This window comes from Populus alba, chromosome 5, assembly GCF_005239225.2.
Source record: "Populus alba chromosome 5, ASM523922v2, whole genome shotgun sequence".
Lineage (NCBI taxonomy): Eukaryota > Viridiplantae > Streptophyta > Magnoliopsida > Malpighiales > Salicaceae > Populus > Populus alba.
The window spans coordinates 1,284,951-1,303,889 of record NC_133288.1 but is presented as its reverse complement, the minus strand read 5'-3'; the positions used below and the strand labels follow the sequence as shown (position 1 = coordinate 1,303,889).

Genomic DNA, 18,939 nt, shown 5'->3' with positions numbered 1-18,939 from the left:
TAGATTTTACAACTATATACTTCTCCCCCATTGGTTAGGTTTAGAATTTTATTTTAATTAGTAATTATGTTAAACTAACTATATATCTGTTTATTTATGGTCTCTTTATCTCGGCTTCTCAACTTGTTGCGTCCATTATGCCTTTGCAGGATTGTATTGAACTTGAATATCATTTGGGCCAGATTTCAGGGAACTAATGCTGCCGGGATTTGACAGTTGAGACCAATAAATTTGTGGCCATATTTGGAGCTTTCGACGTGACAAGCATGAGAGAAAATGATGTCCTTGCAGCCAAACTATTTTATTTTATTAAAATAATTCATTAAAAACATTATTTTAATAAATTTCAAATTAAAAAAAAATTACATTTCGGCAAGAGAAACAAAAACAAATGATATGAATATATCACTTCTCACTGAAAATTATTATTTTTCGATTTATTCTTTTATATTTCTCTCCTTGTCTGTCTCTCTCTTTTTATATTATAGTTATTGATAAATTATAGCCCAGATACCATAGAATTTCTCAGAGATGGTGAGATTTATTTAGAATTTTAGATCTCCCAATATAAATTCTATACCATTTTGGTTCTAAATTTAATTTTAACAATAAAGATATCTTTCGTTCAACCTTTTGCTTTCATAACTATATTTTGATATCAATGGAGACAATTGTGCAGGAGGTCCTTTTCCTTTTCTTTTCTCTCAAGAAAGAATCCGAGCTCATCTTTGTTGTCTCTCTGGATAGAGTTCATGTTGTTCTATTGAAATTCTCTTGAATCACAACCGAAATCCGATGCAGCTTCAAAGTCAGGTGAATAACGGAAACCTGGCATGGCATCGAGGCTTCTTCTGGCTGCCTAAGAAGCCACCTACCTTCAACGTTGGGACATCTAGATCAAAAAAATTTATACAATCAAGAATTCACGACAGTGGTTCAAACTTCAAAAATTCATTCCGGACCAAAAAATGAAATAAACGTAAGCGGAGCTAGATATAAGAGAAATTCAAAACATTTTAGCAGATTCTTGATGAATTCCCACCGGGTACATCAAGAGAAAAGTGGTGGAGCTATTGAACTCATTACTTACAATTCGTTTAAAGAAAAGAAAAGTTACTTACAACAACGTTAGGACTGGATGAAGAACATGTGATACTAGAAACTCTCTACGTTATATGCCTGTCAACATTTGAGACAGTATTTTGATCGTAAGTTGTCGAGAATCTCAGCATATTCAATTGGTGTGGATGCACTACAGAAGACTCATCCCACATCTTGAGAAGATCTGCTCAGATGATAATCAAGTCAGTGCGCACATAAATCCATACTAATCTCAATAATTGAGCTTGAAAATTATGTTCAATATATGATAGATCCATACAATAGAGAACTTTGCATGTTATTATGTGGTTCATTCAAGACAATTGCTTGAACTGATATGTGTTGTAAAGGAATTGATAGTGTGCCATGTGCACAATCAGAAACTCCACGTGCCATCCAAAAAATTAAACACAGACAAGACATCAAATTTAGTCAATAAGTGATTGAACATTAAAAGGCTAAACCTGACAAATGGAACATATTTGATGATGAGTCATCTCAAGGCTTTCTAAAATCCGAGAAGGAGCATTACAAAAACATACCAGACGTATCTGTAGATGAAAGACACATGATAAGCATGTCAAATCTTGGGACTTTGGTCAAGTTCTCTAGATATTTGACGGCCAAATCCATGTCATCGCTATCAGAGGAACAAACCAGAAGAGAGATAAAAACTTCAATTAACCCAAACACAAAGCCAAACATGCCGAACATGAACAGAACTCCACTTACATGAAGAAGGAGGCCACACACTTGATGATGTCGATTAGAATAGGAACAGACAATGCATTTTTAAATATCTGAGGCAATGCACTTGGAGAAGTAACCTAATTCAAGTAAAGAAAACATTGAGCGGTCAAGTGGATGTACCATCTTGGATGGGGAACATTGGCATGAATGTTAGTGCCCCGATCAAATACTTACAGCATCTACTCATTTATTAAGAGGCAATGACTAAACTTCTTGGATATATAATTTAATGAAAGGAAGTAGCAGCAGCATATCCATTGTTTTTTCATCATGATGATGCTACTGGAGACTCTCCAGAAAAAAAAAGACATCTCATGCAGTAACTGTGCTTGACAATCTCAATTTACCGTCACAGAGAAAGGCCAATTTTTTTGCATGCATGTTAAGTTCTATTTTCTGACCTCGTCCTTTATCCAAAAAGAAAAACTAATGATTTAAACTGAAACAAAAACCTTCAAGAGGTGAGCCTGGAGTGCACGATCACCAGAAAAGCCTCGCCAAGAAACCTCAAATTGATAAGCCGAGTTTGGAGGAGTAATGTTTTTCGCAGCTTCAGCCATGGCATGAGAAGCAAGTTCTATTACTGAGGTCTTCAGCTCTTGTCTTTGAGTTCTATTATTTTTCTGCAAAACAGTAAATGAAATATCAATCACCAGAAACAGCAATTACAGATGCAAAGCAGTATAAAGTAGCCCAAAGTGAAGCTCAGAGATAGCAGGATGAATTTATCTTTCCATAACAGTAAAGAATCCTCTCAAGTGGTACATGAAATCTGCAAATAATGGTGCCAGTTATGTTTTAATCTAATGCAATTTAAGTGCACATAAATGAAAAGTCTCGATTTTAGAGGCTACTTGCAGAAAGATACCGATATATGAATTCGGTAAAAGCCCTGGTTACAGAGCATGGGTGACAACACAGTCAAATGGGGACAGATGGAAATACCCTGGCATTAACTCACAAGCCAAGTATATGCATCTAGGGGTTCAAGAAAAAATAAGAATAAAAGAGGATAGACTGCAAAGATGCAAGATATCAGTTTACTTTTACACAGGATATTGCCTTTAATAATTCTATTTTCCATCTTTGTAAATAAAAAAAAAAGGATAGTTATGCAAGGATGCGAAGCTAAACCTGGACACTCTCTACACTGAAACTCGGAGTGGCATTTGCAGGAGAATCATTGCCTACATGACCATCAGATTTGCTTCCAGCACCTGTGCCTTTGTTCCTTAATTCTTTCACATGCACTGATTTCTTCACAAGATTGTTTCCATCATTCTCCTGCCATGAAAATCTAGAAGTTCAAACAAATGTTTCCCAGACATAGATGAAAGAGAGTCAAATGTGAAAAACTTTCAATCATTTTGTTGATGCTCATAAAACAACGCTGCCTCTAGTTCCAACTTCCCAGTAACAAAAACAAAAATTGAGACATGAAACATAGGTCTAGACTAGAACATCTACTGAATTTGCTATGGGACACTGATGAGGGTGGGTGGGTGGGGAGGGGGTTAGAGTGGGGAGGCACTTGGGGTAGGGTGTACAAGAACAACTTAAATTCCATTACTCAGAAGTTGAGGGCAGATCTCTTATTTTTACCTTGGTGCTATCCTTTTTAGATGCAGAGACCCTAGTCTTTTGAGTGGCAATCGAGACTAGTTGCACTGAATGTCCATTTACACTTGCTTCTGACCTTCCTCCCTTTTGTGTTCCTTGTAAAGAGCTTCTGAGAGCGCCAGATGCTTTCTGGAGAATTTCCTGTGAAAATTAATAGCAATAGTTACAGAGAGTTGTATCAATGAAATGTAAAAGCCAGAATACCAACATAAGATAGAGTCACTTGCCTTCTCATACAAAGATTTGACTTCAGCATACTGTTTCTTGATTTCCTGGTTATTAGGTTCCAACTTCAAAGCAAATTCAGAATCTGTAGTAAGCTATATACATTAAATCATACAGTCATCAAAAAACTATACCAAAAAGAATCAAGCACTAGATATTCAGAGAAGACCAACATATAAGTTTGAGTTAACACACCCTCGATGGATTCTTTAAGTTTCCCCAATTCCTTTCTAGCTGTTGCTCTGCGTGAATATGCTTTTATGTAGCGATCATCTAGATTCAAAGCCTCTGTACTGTCATCTTCAGCCTCTCGAAATCTGAACAAAAGAAAATGAAATAAAAAAAACTGTCATATTCATGAAAAATATCTTCACAGGCAGTAAAACAACCTCTAGATGACAAGATGAAATGAAGATGATTAAACACCTTCTAGTTATCATAAGTTGTGAAACTTATATTGCATTAGGCAACAAGAACTCTGCACAATACTAACAATCTAACAATATCTGACAGGAAAAACTTGCCTTTTGATTTTGAGATATGCCATTGCCCTATTTGCATAGGCTACAGCTGTTGGTGACAAGGCTATGCTTCTTGAATAACACTCAATAGCTTCATTAAACTTCTTCTGCTTAAAATGTTCATTTCCCTGTAAATTTAAAAATTGCAAACTTAGCATCACAATCCATTATGTATCTTTTTTAAGTGCTATCACAGGAAAGTTCATACCAATTCTTTCTCTGTGGTAGCATCCACAGTAATCTCATCAGTTGTAAAACTACTTGATAGACGATTGATTGCACCAAAGTTCGTTGAGTAATCATACTGTCCTGAACCACTTCTAGAAGAATCAGCAGCAGAAGTTTTTCCTTTTGATCTTCCATCCTCACCAATCTTCTGAAGACACGAAAAATTGATAATTCAGCAAGCAACTATCATAGCCCATATAATTACTCTAAACATATGTGTGGGTGCAAACACACAGGTTTGCCATGACTTTTCATATGGAAATAAGAGCATATTTAAACATCTAGTTTACTGATCAATGCTCCTTAAATTGAGCACCACTATAGCTTACTGAAAATGCACAAGAATGTTGACAATCACCATTCAAGTTTCCATTCAGACAAGAACTATCCAAAATTAAGCATTGGATTATTCAAACTTGCTAGTCCCAACACCTCTCAATTTCCACACTAAAAGAAATCAAGAACAAATTAATTGTTCCACGTAATTTCATTCTAAAAGAAAACCAATTAATTCTGTAAAGCAGCCATCAGAAACATAAACCCGCAAGGCACATGCATAACTCACTGAGCCACCTAAAACAGCAAGCTAAAGTTTAAAAAGCAACATGCAAATGCTACATTGAAGTTTCTTATCCAAGCTACAAGCTTCTCATAATAAAAAATGGTTTTTTTTCAACAACCCATTTCTCATTTCCAATATTACACAATAAACGCCCTGAAAGTAACTGACACCATAATCAAAATTGAAACTTTACCACATCAGAAGCTTGTGACTTCTTCATCTTTTTATCAGTATCCTTGAGAAGTTCCCAGTCCTGCAAATCATTCAAAAACCCCTGGAAATCCTGGAAACAAAAATGGGCTTTCACCCAAAATACATATAAATAAATAAAATCCCTTATTAAATACAATCCATTTAACAAAAGCTTCCATTTCTAAAAAAAGAAAAGAAGAAGAAACATGCACAAAGACTTGATTTTTAGAAATGATAATCGGAGAGCACTTAGAATAAACACATAGAAAAGATAATAAAAAAAAGGATAGTGAAGATGAAGTTTTGAAAGGGAAATGATTGAAAAGACTTGAGTTTTCAGTTTCTTCCATTTTCTTGCTTATTACAGTTTTCTTGGTAAACAAACAGGGTTACGAAAGTAACCAAAAAATACCACAAGTGAAGAGAAATGTACCAGGGCTTGATCACGTCCATGCCTGCCTGGAGCCCTAGCCATGGCTGTGAGAGAGGGAGTGAAGTTTCTGGAAGAGTTAGAGGGAAGGATTTACGGGAACCAGACGGGTTTTGGTGCTGGAGATCACTGGTTAAAAAGCTCATAAGTACCTCTACTTTTGTAATGTTTTAAACGTGGCCCTCCATCGATTAATTTTCTGAAAATGACCCTCCTACTTATCATTCTTTAATTAAATAAGTCATTTCCTTTCTCTTTTCTCATCTAGAATTAAGTTAGCTTGAGTTTTATTCATCCACACTACATCATAATTATAAATCTATGATATAAAGTCTTATTAATTTATCATTAAAATTACAATATCTATATTTATCATAGGTTTATAATTAAGCTATAGTGTAAATAGATAACTCAACTGGATATTGTACTATATAAAAAAAGTAGTGAATTATATTTATTAGGTCACCTCTTCGTTTAACATCTAAATTTGAAGGAAATGAAATAGTTAAAAGCTTATTTAACCTTCTATTTTTCTAGCTTTTACTATTTTACTTTTAAAACGTGATGGGTTAGGATTTTAAAAATTAAGTTATTTGATTATTGTTTTTTTTTTAATTATATTTTTATGATGCTAGTGTGTTTTTTTCAAAGTAAAGAAAGAATTCGTTTTTTAAACAATAATTTTTTTTTTCTATATTTAGTTTCTTAAAGAAAGTTTTAAAATTATTTCTTTAATAGTAGTTTTAATTTGAATGATTTTACTAAATTATATCTTTAATGGAAATTTTACTAACAACACAACAGGCAACCAAGCATGCTCTTAGTATCCAGATAGAATCTTTGTGATGTAACAAGTGTTTATATAAGATCTCTTCATCAACAATGATTGATATCGTTAAAAAAGAGAAGGAAAAAAGAAGGAAACAGGAATCAAATTATATGAAAACTATTCCCATGATGGATAAAACAATTCCATGAAAACTAAAATGTTATATAGATAGAGAACATTGCAAAATATTACAATTATATGTGACTATAGCAACAATTTCTCCATGGCCCAATCCGCTAGGGTGATGTGGTGACATGATGATGATAATCGCTTTACCTATGCCATCCACCCCAACTCTTACTAGAGACTGCATATAATGGTGCAGGAATGCATGTACTTGTTAAGTTCCAATGCTCGTAGTTGCATGCAGGTGGATCTTGATCCTAACAAGCAGTAAGAGGTTGCATCTTCTCATGAATCGTCTTGTAGCAATGGAGACTACAAAGGGGTAGTTTTGACTTGGAATCCCGATACTTGTATGGATTTGTACAAGATGGAGCAGCACATTTCTCCCGGGGAGGAGGGTAACTGAAATCCATATGAAAACAAAACAAAATCATCAGCTGTGAAGCTGCGAAAAAAGCATGCCTGGAGAGCAGATATGGAAAATAGCCAATACAAGTTGTGCTGGAACACAATCTAGTGCAGTTGTTGCTATAAAATATGGGGTGGATGAGCATCCCTGTTAAAGGAACTTTCTGAATCATGACAGAACATGCGTATAAAAGAAAAATTCTTAACACATCACATTGCCTCGTGTGAAATCACCGAGGGAGCAAAATCAGTTTTAAAATCAACTTAAAAAGGGTCTTTACGGGAACAAAACCAAGGAACTTGTACCTGCAAGGCTTGGAGTCGAATATACTTGGCAAGCCCATTTCAGTGGGGAATGTTACAGTTGTTCCTGCTGGACCCATGACCCACCTAACATGGTCTGATGCAAGTACCATGGCGTTTGTAGCTTTCTCCTGAACAGAATTAAAATGCACCAATGTTAACACAAAAACTCAACAGCACAAGTAGGCAAGTTGAAGGGGGAAATGATGAGTAGAGAATCCTCACAAATTCTCTATTTATTACCTGTGCCATTTCTTCTTGTCGTTTCTTCAGTTTATCTTCACGCTTCTTCCTAGTGGAATCTTGGCCCAGTATTTTTCTTATTGCCTCCGCCTAAGATTTTCAGTCAATGTTAATGCATGGATTCTCTCGAGCATCTTTGCAATTAAGAAAAAAAAAAACATATTAACAGGGCAAACCTCAGATTCCCTATTTGCCTTTTCAACTTGCATCCTACGTCTTTGAAGAGCCTCAGCTCTCTTCAATTGCTGCTCTACTTCAGAGAGTTTCTCCTTTTGCTCTGTTGCCAAAATAATCAGGAAAATAAATCTGGGAAATTCCACAAATGTACAATTGGGGGATCTCAAAAGCAAAAACAATAACTTACTTTTAGGAGGAGCTGGAGGTAACCCATTTGGGAACTCTATCAAACTAGCAAGACCAAAGGAGACATCTTTGCCAGTTTGAAGTGCTCGTTGACGGGTAGTGACTGTCATTTCCTTCTTAGAGTCTGCTGATAGATCAGCTAACTCTTTTCTTGGCTTCTTCCTCTTCAATGTAGGGTCACCATCCGAGCCCAGATCTTCATCTTCCACATAATCAGTATCATCAGATATTCTCCCTGATTTAGATTTCTTACCCTCCTTGCCAAACCTAGTTGAGCCATGAGCTCCAGCATCTACATCATTCAGACCATCAACATTTCTCTTCAATACTCTCAATATCTTCCGCTGTTTCCTGCTTCCTCCCTCTTCATCTTCAAACCCTGCACCATGATTAGTGCTGATCTTCGATGTCTTGAATTTTTCAAGGAACTGAATCTCATCATCATCCTCAGCTCCATCGTCAAGAACTCCATCTAATAGGCGTTTCTTAGGGAGCCGCTTACTCTTACGAACTGGCTCAGACTGATCAGTTTGCTTTGAAGACAGATTCTCACCTCTCAAACCATCTGCTTTCCCATCATTTAGACCACTTCTAGAGAAATCCTTCCATGGGACTCCCTGCAAACCTCTTCCCTTACCTGAAGTAAAGGAATGGTTGTTGTCCAAATTCTCCTGCAAGAAGGATGTTAGCTGTAACTAGTGGTGCTTAAATAATTACCAGTCATTAGAAGGCGCAGCAAAACAGTCTGCTGGGCCAAATAAGGAGTAAATACATGAACAAGGATTTCTAAACATGAATTGAAAACTGAAAAGTTTGAGGAATTCGTAACAAATGAGAAATTCTTATGTGGTTCTGTTTTATCTAGTTGGAGTGAAAGGATTTGCCACTAGAAAGCAGCCAATTTACAGTCTTACAGTCCTTGCATCTAAGAATAGCAAGATGCCCAAACTTAATATTCTGAATTTAAATGATCAATACATGTAAAACTTCTCCTTCTGTATGTAATACATGCCGACGATCTATATGGATATGACTATCAAAACCTAATGCAGATGAAGGCATACCAGACAACAAATTTTGATGGGAAGTACCTCAACTGTCTTCTGCCGGGGATCTGGGAAGCGAGAAGATTTTGAAGAAGAAGACCGAACAGCAACAGCAGATGCGCCATCAGATGCAGACTTTGCAGTAATAGTACGTGTGATACCACCAACTTTTAGCTTAACTTTTTTCACTTTACTTTCATTTCCTACTCCATCTGAAGAACCTCCAACATGGACCAAGCTACTACTTGTGCTTTTCCAGTTAGCTGGGGCAAGGACACCTTGGCTCAACCTTCTAGAATCAACTCCGCTGTGCCTTCGCTCACTACTTCCTCGAAAAGAACCATTATTGGAAGCTTCATCGGATTCTCCAAATCCTCCATCTTCATTCTTCATCATATTCTGGGCAGATTCACAGTCATCAAGGTTAGAAGATGAAGCTCTTGAATTGCATAGAATCAAACTGACTTTTTTCTTTCGTAAAATTGAACCATGATCATTATTTTCATCACTTGACACTTTGCTTACAGTTTCTGAAGGTGGTGTGGATGATAAGGATGTAACATCAATGTAACCTGAAGGCGCATGCGATTCATTCCGTGGCCGACGGGATGTATTACTCCTCTTCTTCCTGACAGCACTGCTTGCATCACTAAACCCAAAACCTTCCATAAAAGTAAGGAGGCAGAAGCCTAGTTCTGCTGTTCTCTGCCAGAGAGAGGAAGTTGAAATACGTCATGAGAAACACAAACTTTTCAAGGTAAAGTTTCTTAATTGCATCACAACTGAGCAGATTAGGCGCAAAACTGCAAGGAGCAAGTCATGCCAGACAGCGAAGGAAGTCCCACATAACACAGCACATAAAGAAGTCGCAACCCAATTCCACATCGATACAATAACCACAGAACAGATTCTCATTTACTTCATACTAATCAATTGGAAAGGGTACAATATAGCAGCAAATACCTGTCTGATAATTGAGAATGCGAATGCTACAAGTCACATAACCTTTGTCGCCTAAACCGAAAAAGAACAGAAAAAACTTAATTTCATTTATAGATTGCGGATTCTACCAGCGAATTTTTTTTTTCTAACACAGATGGCTATGTAACAACAATTAACACATTAGAAAGTGTTAGGTACTTATTCATGAACAAAAAGAAATTAACACCACAGTTCCCTGCAAGACAATTGGAAAAGAACCTATACACCAAACAATACACAAAAAGAGAAAATTCAAAGTCATTAAAAATTGCCATTTTGATGCATAAACCAGCACAACAAGGCCAAATTAACATCACCATTCAATCACAGATTCACCCTATCCAACATCAACCCGCCAAAACAGACACAAATCCAGATTCATAGAAACGAAATCAGCCAAGAAAACCGAAAGAAGTGCAGATTCTTTGAAGCAAACACCCACAAAACAAATCAAGAAACCCAAACGCAAATCCTCTAAAAACACGAAAGAAACTACATAAAGACCGAGAACAAGCAATTTACCTATCTGGGTCGCGACAACAATGCCTGAAAACCCTTGAATCACCGTCTTAAAACAACCATCAAGAGAGATAGAGAAGAGGGTATCTGCAAAAGTGGTTAAAGATTGGATTTTTGGAGGGTTAACGGGTACGGGTAGGATGGTAGCCAGGTGGAGGTAGGTGATTGGATAGAGAAAGGAGGTGGTGGTGATGGTGGGTCTTAGTTAAGGTAAGATAATGGTAGTGATGTAAAAGACGATAACATGGTGAAAGACTCATTAACATCCTCATCTTTGTATGACATACCACAGTTCTCTGTGTTTGTGCTTTTGTCTATGGTCACCCTTCTTACATACAGACCAAGCTCAGCTGTCTTTGCAGTTTGTTGGATTATTTGGTCCCTGTATTTTTTAATTGATTTTTTGTACTTTGTTGGATTGGTTGTACACTTTTCTTTTAATTAATTAATTAATTCCTTTATTCTAGATTTTTTTAATGTGATCTCTATAATAATTTGTTAGTGATATGATATTATTTATATGTGCATGTCTATATTAAAGAAAGATATAGATACGAGTATTATAAATATTATTTTTCTCTTTTATATTTATTTTTAAATAAATCCAAAAATAACTAATAAATACAACTAATAATTCTCTAACTAACATAAAATTTCACAGTGATCTCTCTATCCAACTCCTTTCTAATTTACCATTCATTATTGACAATAGAGCCAACACAACACAAGTAAGCATACACGTGTGCTGGAGTTATTAGAAGTTCGATTACATTAATGTTTTAAGACTTCTCAATATGAATATTTTCTTTTTAAAATTTAAGATGTTTTTGAAATGAACTTTAATTCATTATTAAGATTAATTCCTTTTCTTTCTAATTATATTTTTTTATCCTCACTTCCATTGTTACATTAATATAAAAAAAATTGTTCACTTAGCATCTAATGCCTTAAAAGTTTAAGATCCATGCATAGATAAAATGCCAAGTATATAAAATTCAATTGATCATAAGATACTCTAGATTCTGGGTTAGTAACAAGAGCTGAGTTTGAGGGAGCATGAATCTCTATAGTGTTTGCAGCATCTGCGGGATGTATATATGTCCTAATCTTCGATGCCAATCAAAAAATGGAATTCAAACACAAACGAACACAGAATAAGTAAGTTGTTGGAGAGGCTGCGAAAAACAGTAAAACACATCTTTTATGCAGGATGTTACCCGAGGAGTCCTCAATAAAAAAGAAGCGTCTTTTTTTATCCATGATCAGTGATGATAGCTTGCAAGGTTGGCCCAAACTCTTCAGTTACAATGGCATCTTCAGTTACAATTCCAGCTGTGGATGAATCTGCAGTTACAGATATTGCAGATGATTCAATAGTTCTCTCTGGAATCTAGAGGGTTCACTCCCAGATTGTTTCTGAAACCAGTTAACTGGAAATATTGCCTCTAGTACTCTTACCAATCTCATATCCCTTAAATTCCTCTCACTGTCAAAAAACAACTTTGAAATTCCCATTTCAATGAAGCCTTTTATGAACCACTCAAGCTCGTTTCTAGTGGGAACAACAGACTGATACATAACCCACTGCCTTTCATAATTTTAGAAAAAGTATGAAAAATTAGTCCTGTCAACTTTTATAGTTTTATTATAAACAATTGATTGTTGGATAAAATTAAAACTCGTAAAGCGCTAATATTTCCTAAACAAGAAGTAATACAACCTGTGAGTCCATTCTTAGCCATCTTTATGGTCTCCATATTTGAAAAGATCGAACAAATATTTTGTGGGATTGGACCGTGCATGTTGTTCTTCGATAAATCTATTATGGTCATGTCCATATTTGGGTGATCTTGCAATTGAAAAGCACCAACAATGGATTTCTCACTTGGAAATAGTTGCTGCAATCTTGTATTGTTCTTAAGCCACCACGATGGGAACATTCCACTAAACTTGTTGTGGGAGAGATCAAGGACTCGTAAGTCGTGTTGGCTATTTGACAGTAAGAGTAATTCAAGGGATACGATGTTGGTAAGAGGACCGGAGGCAATGTTTCCGGTAAACTGGTTTCAAGAGACGCCTGGTAGTTGTGTTGGCGTGTAACCCCTAGTTATCAATCAACAAATTTTCAGACTTTGTGATTTTTTTATGGTTTTACTGTTTTTTTTTTTTAAGTGTTTTTAGTTTAACAAATCACATTATATTTCATGCTATACAATGCATCAATTGACTTGATTGTGAAAGATATGAAAATGATTGTTTTTGTTCAATTTAAGACTTTGCTGAACAATTTGCACAGACCTTATTGACTGGGAGTCATTTTTTTTTTTTTATGTAACTAGTGAAATGTATTAAAACGCCAAAAGATGGCGGAAAGGAGGAGTTACAAATCTGCGAAAACACACGGATTTAGCAAAAGAAACAAAACGAAGAGAAAGAGGTCAAGAAAACCACAAGAACAGAGCAACAGCCTTAGAATGCAGCTTTGCCTCCACACAAAACAGAGCTTCCAAGCTAAACAACCAGCCATCACCGACTATTCCAAATCAATAGAGGTGTTTAGACCAAGCAACAGCTATTACCAGCCATAACCAGCCACTGGGAATCAATATTTAAGTTACTTGCAATCCACTTTCTCATCAGTTATTGTTGTGGAGCTCTATTCTGTCTTAAACGTAGGGTGTATAAAATAGTCAAAAGTAGGATATCCCACTTTCTCCATTGTTGATCTGTAACAATCTATTGGTAACCTTATTTAGCTCAACTGGCCACACTGAGTTAAAGCATAAAATGTCGTGTAGGCACCTCTTGGTAGCCTTATTTAGCACTCCTTGCCACTTTGAGTTAAACATAAAACGTCGTCTATGCTTGACTTGTGGTTTGATATTTTGATTTTTAAACACTAGCAAGTACTAGTTTCCTGGAAAGTACTGGTGGTCTTCTCACCATCTTTTTCCTAACAACCCTCGTTAGAAAATGATTAAAGTTTTGACCAGACTGTTAAAGAGCAATTCTATGCCACAAAGCTAGTTTCCAGGTACCAATTCAAAAAGCAAAACAACAAAACACAAAAAGTATATCAACACAAACTTAGAAGCCCACAAATAAATCCACTCAACCAAAATTCAGATCAACAGAAAGGCTGAGCTGAGAGACTATACACTACAAAGCATCCAATAGCTAGACATACAGGACCAACAATTATCACAAGCAGATTATCAAACAATTTTTGAGGGAAAAACTGACTCCCCAGCAGCAATCATTACAAATTCACTAGGCAAAATAGACCGAATTACCTTCTGAACTTGGAGAACTTGCAAGAACTAGCCAGCAAAAAACAGAAGCAAGTATCTATGCAGTAGTCGATGAAGTTAAACCACCCACGTCGCCAATATGGATTGATGTAGAGAATTGCTGCAATCCCCATCATCACAACTATGTAACCTACACCCAAACTGATGTAGAAAACATTCATGTCTATGAAACCATCATCTTCTTGTTCATCATGAGGCATTGGCAGCCATGGTGATTCTTCTTCACTACAATTGTTTCGCAATGGAGGTCCACACAAAAAAGGATTTCCTTCATAACTGCTTTCATCGAAGGTCCCAAACTGATATTTTCTCTCTGGAGTATTACCTGACAAGTTATTGTGTGCCACACTAAAAACTTCTAGTGTGGTCATTTCATGAAGTTTCTGAGGGATGACACCGTTTAAGTTGTTGTAAGAAAGATCCAAACTCTCTATCCGCTGTAAGTTTGAGAATGTTGCAGGGATAGATCCGGTGAGATTGTTGTGTGACAAGTTTAATGCTAATAGCTCCCTTAAGTTTCCCAATTCTGGTGGGATTGCTCCTGAGAATTTGTTGCAGGAGAGATCAATACCAGACATGTAGCTGAGAATTTTTCCCTTGTAACCATAATACATATTTTTAGCTGTAAATTCTATCACTTCTTCTGTAGTAATGGGTGTATAACTGCTTCCCAAGAGAGCTCCGATTTGGCTGAATTCATAATAAGCTTTTTCTATGGGCGTTGATCCAAAATGAAATTTGAAATCCACTGATGCTTTCTCATAACTTTCCTTGAAACTAAGATTGCCTAAACAGGATGGTAGTGGACCAGAGAGCTGAGTATGTGAAACATCCAAAATGCTTAATTGTTCCAACAAGCATAACTGAACAGGAAACTCACCGTCAAAATCATTAGCTCTCAAAAGAAGAACACTCAATGATGAAAGATTGCCAATCCAATTTGAGATGTGGCCGGTGAAGTTGTTATCTCGGAGATCCAATGTAACAAGGGAAGAGCTGTTATAAAATCCATATGTTAATGGACCACTCAATCTATTTTTGGATAGATGCAGATGGGTTATATGTGGTGGATTGAAACAAGATGGTATAGAATCAAACAAGTTGTTCTCAGAAAGGTCCAAGTATTTAAGCTCGTCAAGCTTACAAAATTCTACTGGAATTGGACCATTAAAATGGTTTTTGGACAAATCAATTTCGAAGATTTGCGTCAAATTGACAAACCACCTTGGAAGCATGCCTGAAAATTGATTGTTACTCAAATCCAATACGGGCCACATTGTCCTTATGGGTGATGGAAAATCTGATATCCGACCCCAAAAATTGTTACCGCTTAGGTAGAGATAATTCATTCTAGAAGAATTGACCACTGAGGCAGGTAATTGCCCAACTAAATTGTTGTTCGAAAGCCTGAGAAACGTTAATGTTATAAACTGTTCTAGTTCTACCATAGACAATTGATTGTTGGATAAATCTAAAACTCCCAAAGAGCTAATATTTCCTAAACAAGAAGGAATACAACCTGTGAGTCCATTCTTAGCCATCCTTAAGGTCCACAAATTTGAAAAGATCAAACAAATATTTTTTGGAATTTCACCATGCATGTTGTTGTTCGATATATCTATTGTGGTCATATTTGGATTTGGATGATCTTGCAATTGCAAGGCACCAGAAAAGGAGTTCTCATTCAGAAATAGTTGCTCCAATCTTGTATTGTTCTTAAGCAACCATGATGGGAACATTCCAATGAAGCTGTTTTGAGAGAGATCAAGGACTCTTAAGTCATGTTGGTTATAGAGGAAGCTGAGAGTTTCTACATTGAGTGCTTCCGATGAACTATTTGACAAGCTGAAAAAGACTAGTTGGAACTTTGGAATCAAATCATGAAAGGACATGGGTTCCGTTACTAGTATGTTGTTGTCACTGGAGAAGAACCTGAGGCTTGAGTGGTTCATAAAAGGCTTCATTGAAATTGGAACTTTGAAGTGGTTATTTGATAGCAAGATGAGTTCAAGGGATATCAGGTTGGTAAGAGGACTAGAAGCAATATTTCCAGTAAATTGATTTCTCGAAACATCTAATAGTTGTAGAGAAGACAAGTTTCTGAAACAATTTGGGAGTGAACCCTTTAGATTATTTTCAGAGAGAAATAACTGCTTTAGATTCTTCAATCCACACATACCTGTACAATTTATTTCAAAATAGTCAAAACAGTGTTGAAAACATCTTTTATTGATCATGTAATAATAGAAAGATGAAGAGTTGCTAATTTACCTTGAACGGGGAGGATGTCATTGAGGTCACATTCACTGGCAGACAAAACTTTAAGAGCAGGCAATACTCCAATATTATGGAGAAAGTTTAATGGGAGAGAACTACCATCTAGATACAATTCTTCAAGGGTGGTCGAATTGAAGAAAGTCCCTGTTAAGAAGAAACAACAAAAGATATGATCATGAAAGTGGTAGTGATATAGAGTTAACTTTAATCTCTTCATGTCTTAATTACCATTCCACTTGTAATTTTTAATTTTCTTAATTTAGTTCAGCTAACTTTAAATGGATATAAAGTCCTCATTTTTCATGATAAAGAAACCCTACAAAAGAATGTCATGTGAAGGGGTTAGGTAGAAATTATCTAAGATTTACCGTTGACGCTCGTAGATCCTGTCAACATATTGTATGACAAATCTAAAGACTTCAGAGATGAAAATCCTATTAGAGATGAAAAAATGCTGTCATTGTATTGATTCCCTCTCAGGTGAAGGTTCTCCAGTTTCTTCAACCTTGATGACAAGACGTTGAGACCTGCAAGATGATTTTGAAAGCCTGTTGGAAGGAAATAAACGCACAGAAAAAATAATACGAGATTAAAAAAGGAAAATGTTCAAAGATGAATAGTTAAAGCTATTACCATAAAAGTTAGCCGATCCTGTCAACGTATTCCATGACAAATCTAAAGACTTGAGAGATGAAAACCCAGTCAAACATGATAAAATGCCGTCACTATAAAATTTATTATAACTGAGGTCAAGAACATGCAGTTTCCTCAGTTTTGATGATAGGGTTCCGAAGCCTGCAAGAGAAATCTCAAAGGAAAATAATGGACATTAAAAACTTCATTAATATACATTTGTTTTATGATTATAAGAAGATAGACAATGAACCAACCTTCATTCTCAGAGCAACCAACTAATCCAGTCTCTCCCAAATCAAGACTCTGCAATTCTTCAAAAGGCAGAAACAGAGATGCGTTGAGAACCCAATCGCCCTGGCTGAAATCCCTTGCACGCATAAGAGAGAGGTGGATCACTCGCCTTGTAGTGTTATCACACACGATCCCAGACCACTCACAGCAATTACCAATATCCTCTTTGTTGTCCGTCCTGTCGCTCAATTCCCCTTGAACGCTGTTTGGATCGATCAGAGCTTTGATCTCCAAGAGACCAATTCTCTCTTCCTCCGAGCACCCACAACAACGACCATACCATTCGCCAACCGAAGTCAATAATGCTAGCAACAGCCAAACCCACTTTTTTTTCATCATCATCTTAGATAATTCTTTGAATATTGTTGCTTTTTATGTGCGCTCTTGGCCAATAAAAGAGGTCCTATTTATATTACACTTCGGCTCTCTCCATGCATTCAATTGAATTTTCTATGCTAAACTGTGAATGGAAGAAAGTTGGGTGTATTATCGGAGAAGACTTTGACTCAGAGTAAACTTGGACTCTTAATGATTTGGATTTTTTTGGTAGTAAATATTTAAAACTCGTGTTCATCTGTTATTTTTTATAGAATATTATTTGCCGTGTTTAGAGGTGTATGACAGAACAATTTTCATTATTTAAAACATTCGGAAGAGAATATGCGGATTCAAACCGTAACATATAAGCTGAAATTTAATCAAGAAATGCAAAATAAACCGAGATTTAGAGAGAGATAAAATTTATTTCAGGTTTTTCTATTTTTTTAAATAGTACGATATATACTAACCTCTGGATGGAACTTAAGAAAATTGGTAAGCTTGAAAAGGAAACTAAATCTCAATTGGCTTACAAATTGGTTCGAGGATACTGAGAATACAGATTTTTCTTTGCTGAATTTTCATTATTCAATTAAGTTGAATATTGACAACACATGTTACAATTTCTTGGCAGAATTTTCTTCACGCACTGCATTAAAAACCTGGAATTGTTAGATAAAATTTAAACTCAGTGTCAGTACTTAGGTTAATGAGCCTAGAGAATGCTTGCCTAGTTAATGTTAATAGTTAAAGTTAGCGTGAGAAGCAGGGCGTTCCTCTAATTGGCTGTTTGCTACTCTTTCTCATTCTAGACTTGGATACATCTTGACATTAATGGAGTCAAGTTAATTGGTGCGACCGCACCTTCCTGGAATTTCTTGCACAGAAGATATTTGTGTTGAGGACAATTTGTACAGGGCTGGTGAGTGGTGAGGGCCTCAAAATGACTTCCTTCTGGCCTAGAAAATGACTTCCACTTAATATTTCTTTGACATTTAAGTCGCTTGTGAAATTTGGGTGTTATTTCGTCCTCTGCCTTTTCTTCCTGGACATACGAAGCCAAGTTTCCAAGATAATCCACAAATGATAGTCCATTATTCAACGTTTTGAATAGTGAAGCTTTTCAAAATAATCCACAAATGAAAGCTACAAAAGAATATCATGGACCGTCTCATATTGTTTACATCACTCCATTAATTGCGGAAATATTAAAAATAACAAGAACAACAAAATTGCGGAAAGACTCAAGCACGATATTTTATTCAAAGGTAATAATTGTCTCAAAAATCCCACAAAAATAGTTTAAATAGCATGCCATGGGCTAAACAAACTAAAATAATATAGAATTAAAAATTAATACCGAAACAAATAAGAAAGATAAATTTTCCAAACAAAAGCAATCCGAGGCAATCTTGAAGATCATGATCACAAGAGAGCTCAAAAAGAGATCTTCGTAGGGGATTTTGATACACTTTTCCCTCGTAGCTATGTTGTGGGTCTCTAAATCATCTTTTTATATTGGTATAATTTAGCACCCTGCTCGTTAAAGAAATACTGCATACTTGCCCTTATAAACTATCTTTTTAAACTTTAGTTTATTAATAAAGCCCATAAACTCATAGTCTAGACATTCCACATAAAACTTAATAAGACACTGAC

General features: G+C 36.0%; 2 protein-coding genes and 1 pseudogene across 4 annotated transcripts; all 3 read right to left on the bottom strand.

The window, feature by feature from the left end:
- Positions 1–996: 996 nt before the first annotated feature.
- LOC118047656 (uncharacterized) lies at positions 997–5,772 on the bottom strand (annotated as a pseudogene).
- Positions 5,773–6,543: 771 nt separating this feature from the next.
- Positions 6,544–10,814, bottom strand: LOC118047615 (uncharacterized). Of its 2 annotated transcripts, XM_035056953.2 has the most exons (8): positions 10,451–10,812; positions 9,473–9,652; positions 8,993–9,346; positions 7,903–8,572; positions 7,715–7,815; positions 7,539–7,628; positions 7,299–7,426; positions 6,544–6,986 (listed from the first exon to the last, which is right to left on the bottom strand). In XM_035056953.2, exons 2-8 carry the CDS (start codon positions 9,614–9,616, stop codon positions 6,842–6,844), a joined length of 1,632 nt encoding a protein of 543 aa, XP_034912844.1. In that variant the 5' UTR covers positions 9,617–9,652; positions 10,451–10,812; the 3' UTR covers positions 6,544–6,841. The 2 variants fall into 2 exon arrangements, with proteins under 2 accessions (XP_034912844.1, XP_034912842.1); XM_035056951.2 differs by having other exon boundaries at positions 8,993–9,652; positions 10,451–10,814.
- A 2,688-nt stretch (positions 10,815–13,502) lies between these two features.
- On the bottom strand, positions 13,503–17,515 carry LOC118047612 (cuscuta receptor 1). Of its 2 annotated transcripts, XM_035056947.2 has the most exons (6): positions 16,926–17,515; positions 16,669–16,830; positions 16,404–16,562; positions 16,030–16,179; positions 14,639–15,937; positions 13,503–14,545 (listed from the first exon to the last, which is right to left on the bottom strand). In XM_035056947.2, the coding sequence occupies exons 1-6, from the start codon at positions 17,302–17,304 to the stop codon at positions 13,737–13,739; spliced, it is 2,958 nt and encodes a 985-aa protein (XP_034912838.1). In that variant the 5' UTR covers positions 17,305–17,515; the 3' UTR covers positions 13,503–13,736. The 2 variants fall into 2 exon arrangements, with proteins under 2 accessions (XP_034912838.1, XP_034912837.1); XM_035056946.2 differs by having other exon boundaries at positions 13,503–15,937.
- Positions 17,516–18,939: the final 1,424 nt, after the last annotated feature.

Excerpts from the sequence above, each read along its gene's own strand:
- LOC118047615 (XM_035056951.2), bottom strand. The coding sequence starts at position 9,616 with ATGGAAGGTTTTGGGTTTAGTGATGCAAGCAGTGCTGTCAGGAAGAAG. Across the intron at positions 7,629-7,714 it reads AGGCAAATAGGGAATCTGAG|GCGGAGGCAATAAGAAAAAT; the intron begins GTTTGCCCTGTT and ends TGAAAATCTTAG. Across the intron at positions 7,427-7,538 it reads GACAAGAAGAAATGGCACAG|GAGAAAGCTACAAACGCCAT; the intron begins GTAATAAATAGA and ends AATTCTGTTCAG.
- LOC118047612 (XM_035056946.2), bottom strand. The coding sequence starts at position 17,304 with ATGATGATGAAAAAAAAGTGGGTTTGGCTGTTGCTAGCATTATTGACT. Across the intron at positions 16,180-16,403 it reads AGGATCTACGAGCGTCAACG|GGACTTTCTTCAATTCGACC; the intron begins GTAAATCTTAGA and ends TCTTCTTAACAG. Across the intron at positions 15,938-16,029 it reads TGACATCCTCCCCGTTCAAG|GTATGTGTGGATTGAAGAAT; the intron begins GTAAATTAGCAA and ends TAAATTGTACAG.